The 2,264-nt window shown below is 40.9% G+C and overlaps 1 protein-coding gene across 1 annotated transcript; it reads right to left on the bottom strand.

Moving 5' to 3' along the window:
• Positions 1-241: 241 nt before the first annotated feature.
• On the bottom strand, positions 242-1,627 carry LOC149922960 (uncharacterized). Its single transcript, XM_090163804.1, has 3 exons — positions 1,467-1,627; positions 771-1,241; positions 242-675 (listed from the first exon to the last, which is right to left on the bottom strand). Exons 1-3 carry the CDS (start codon positions 1,503-1,505, stop codon positions 340-342), a joined length of 846 nt encoding a protein of 281 aa, XP_090019930.1. The 5' UTR covers positions 1,506-1,627; the 3' UTR covers positions 242-339.
• Positions 1,628-2,264: the final 637 nt, after the last annotated feature.

Below are 2,264 nucleotides of genomic sequence, written 5' to 3'. Positions count from 1 at the left end.
CGAAAATCGTTGGTTTTTATTTGTTTACCCTATTAACCCTAGTTTAAAAATTGGTATGATCTAGCTTAATAAGACTACGGCCCTTGCCGGTTTTTAAAAGAAAATATAACATTGTTGCAAAATAATATTATCATTAGGTAATATAAATTTTTCGGGAAAATATTTTGATATTACTTAAAATGTTAGCTTAAGAACTTATAAAGTATGCTTATTTTGGAATAAGAGAAAAAGTGATATTATGAAAACAAGTTTATCATTTTATTAAACTTCCCTCGAGATTAAAAAGTGAAAAATGTACATTCGATTAAAAAGCGTATTTTTACAAGAAAGTCATAGAAGTTATTTCTTTCCGAAAGAGAAATGTTTAACGAGGGTCTTTCCGGACGATGGCACTGGAGGGAAACTCAGCGAGAACGAGAGGTGTTTAGCAATGGGCTTGCTAACGTAGGCTCCGCTGTTGAAACCGACACCCACTCCGGCTCCTTTGGCCACAGAGACTCCCTTAGAAAGGCCACTTCCGGCGTTGATATAACGACGTCCGCCGGTGTAAACGTGGGGAACGTACGACGGTCCGCTAGCGACGTAAGGGCTGGCTTGCAAGTACTGGTTGGGATAACGCACTCCGTGGGGAACTCTGTAGTAAACTGGATGGTGTTGGATGATGGGTTTGGGTACCTGAACAGAGATAAGATATATAACGACTATTAGAGGATACGCGGCAGTAAGTGGGAAAACAACGGATAATTGGTTACAAATGACGTTTTAAGTACCTGAATGATGGGTTGCGGAACTCTGAAGATGGTGGGCTTCTCTTGGATGATGGGTCGAGGGGATTCGATGATGGGCGACGGCACGTTGATTTCGATTTCCTGCTCTTCGACCTTGTTGCCCTCCATGACGATCGGGGTGTGAGGAATGTCGATGATTTCCGGGGTTCCTTTGGGCAGATGGACTACCGGGTTGACGACGTCCACGCCGGGAGCTGGTACGTCGATGGTACCACCAACGCCGAGATCCACGGGGCCCAGGTCGAGGGCGGGTTGGGCTACTTCGACGGGAAGAGCGGCTGAAACGTCCAAGGGTACGTCGGCGCCTGAAACGTCCAAGAATTCGGCAGCTGGAGCGGCGTCGAAAGCTGGGGAAAGGGCTGGTCCAGATTGAGCGTATTCGACTGGCGCGGGAGCTTCAATTCGGACCGAGTCGAGACCACCGGCGACATCGATGGACTTCTGGCCAGCGCACTGAAAATAGAAAAATAATCTTCATGAACTCTTTTAAAATTCGAATATATAGTGGCTTTTGAATAACCCTAAACTACAATTTCGCCGCTAACTTTTAAGAATAACTTCAAGTCTGCTAGAAACGCTAACGTTTTAACCCTAAATTAAATACTTCGTAAATAAATTACTATTTTACGTAAATATCGGGAACCTTAAGTACCAATATTTAGTTAACATTTTACTTACTAGAGCGACTAAAACTAAGACGGCTACGAGCTTGAACATCTTTGGTTGACAATCTTTAGCGAACTACTTGTGTGGTCAACTGCAGCGGTATCTGGTAAAGACTGCTCTGAGGAGATGGAAGTCGAACAGTGAAGATGTTTGAGAAAGGGGGGGCGTATTTATGAGGTAGCCCGGGACCTAAATTTCGCGCGTAAATCGCCTCAGTCCAAAAAACCCCAAAGTTCGGTGTGCACAAAAATAATACAGGTTAAAGGTTCCTTTCGTTCCCCCTTTCTGTTTGGCGGCCCACCCTTTTTTGTCAAGCGTCCTTTTACGGCGCTCTTGACCTTGAGAAGGTATTTCGACCAACGCCTTTCCGCCCCTTTTGGTCTATTCTTTGAAAACATCCTTTGTCAACTATTTTCGTTATCTGAAAATATTTATTTTGGGTTTTTCTTTGCATACGTCCCTAAAAAAATATCAAAATTGAGAGTGAAATGATACGAACACTCTCGATATCCGTTTGAGTATTTTTTAGATAAAACATTTTTTGTCGAATGAAGGGTAGAAAATAATATATTTAATTTAATTTAATTTAATGCTTTTAATAATATTGACAAGTAACTTTTGTAATTCCTGTAGTTAAATTGCAGAATCATGGCGGATATTTTTTTAATTAATCCATGCTAAAGTTATACTGGGTTTTTTTTGCACACGTCCCTTAAATATTATCAAAATTGAGAGTGAAATGATATGATTTTAATTTTAATCTGTATATCCATTTGAGTATTTTTTAGATAAAACATTTTTTTGTCAAAT

This window comes from Leiobunum rupestre, chromosome 11 (genome assembly GCF_980474605.1).
Source record: "Leiobunum rupestre chromosome 11, qqLeiRupe1.1.hap1, whole genome shotgun sequence".
NCBI lineage: Eukaryota > Metazoa > Arthropoda > Arachnida > Opiliones > Sclerosomatidae > Leiobunum > Leiobunum rupestre.
This window is presented reverse-complemented; position numbering and strand designations above follow the sequence as displayed.

Bases quoted from the DNA above. Each gene is read 5' to 3' on its own strand.
- LOC149922960 (XM_090163804.1), bottom strand. From the start codon at position 1,505: ATGTTCAAGCTCGTAGCCGTCTTAGTTTTAGTCGCTCTA. The intron at 1,242-1,466 runs GTAAGTAAAATG...TTCTATTTTCAG, and splicing joins TCTTAGTTTTAGTCGCTCTA to TGCGCTGGCCAGAAGTCCAT. The intron at 676-770 runs GTACTTAAAACG...ATCTCTGTTCAG, and splicing joins TTCCGCAACCCATCATTCAG to GTACCCAAACCCATCATCCA.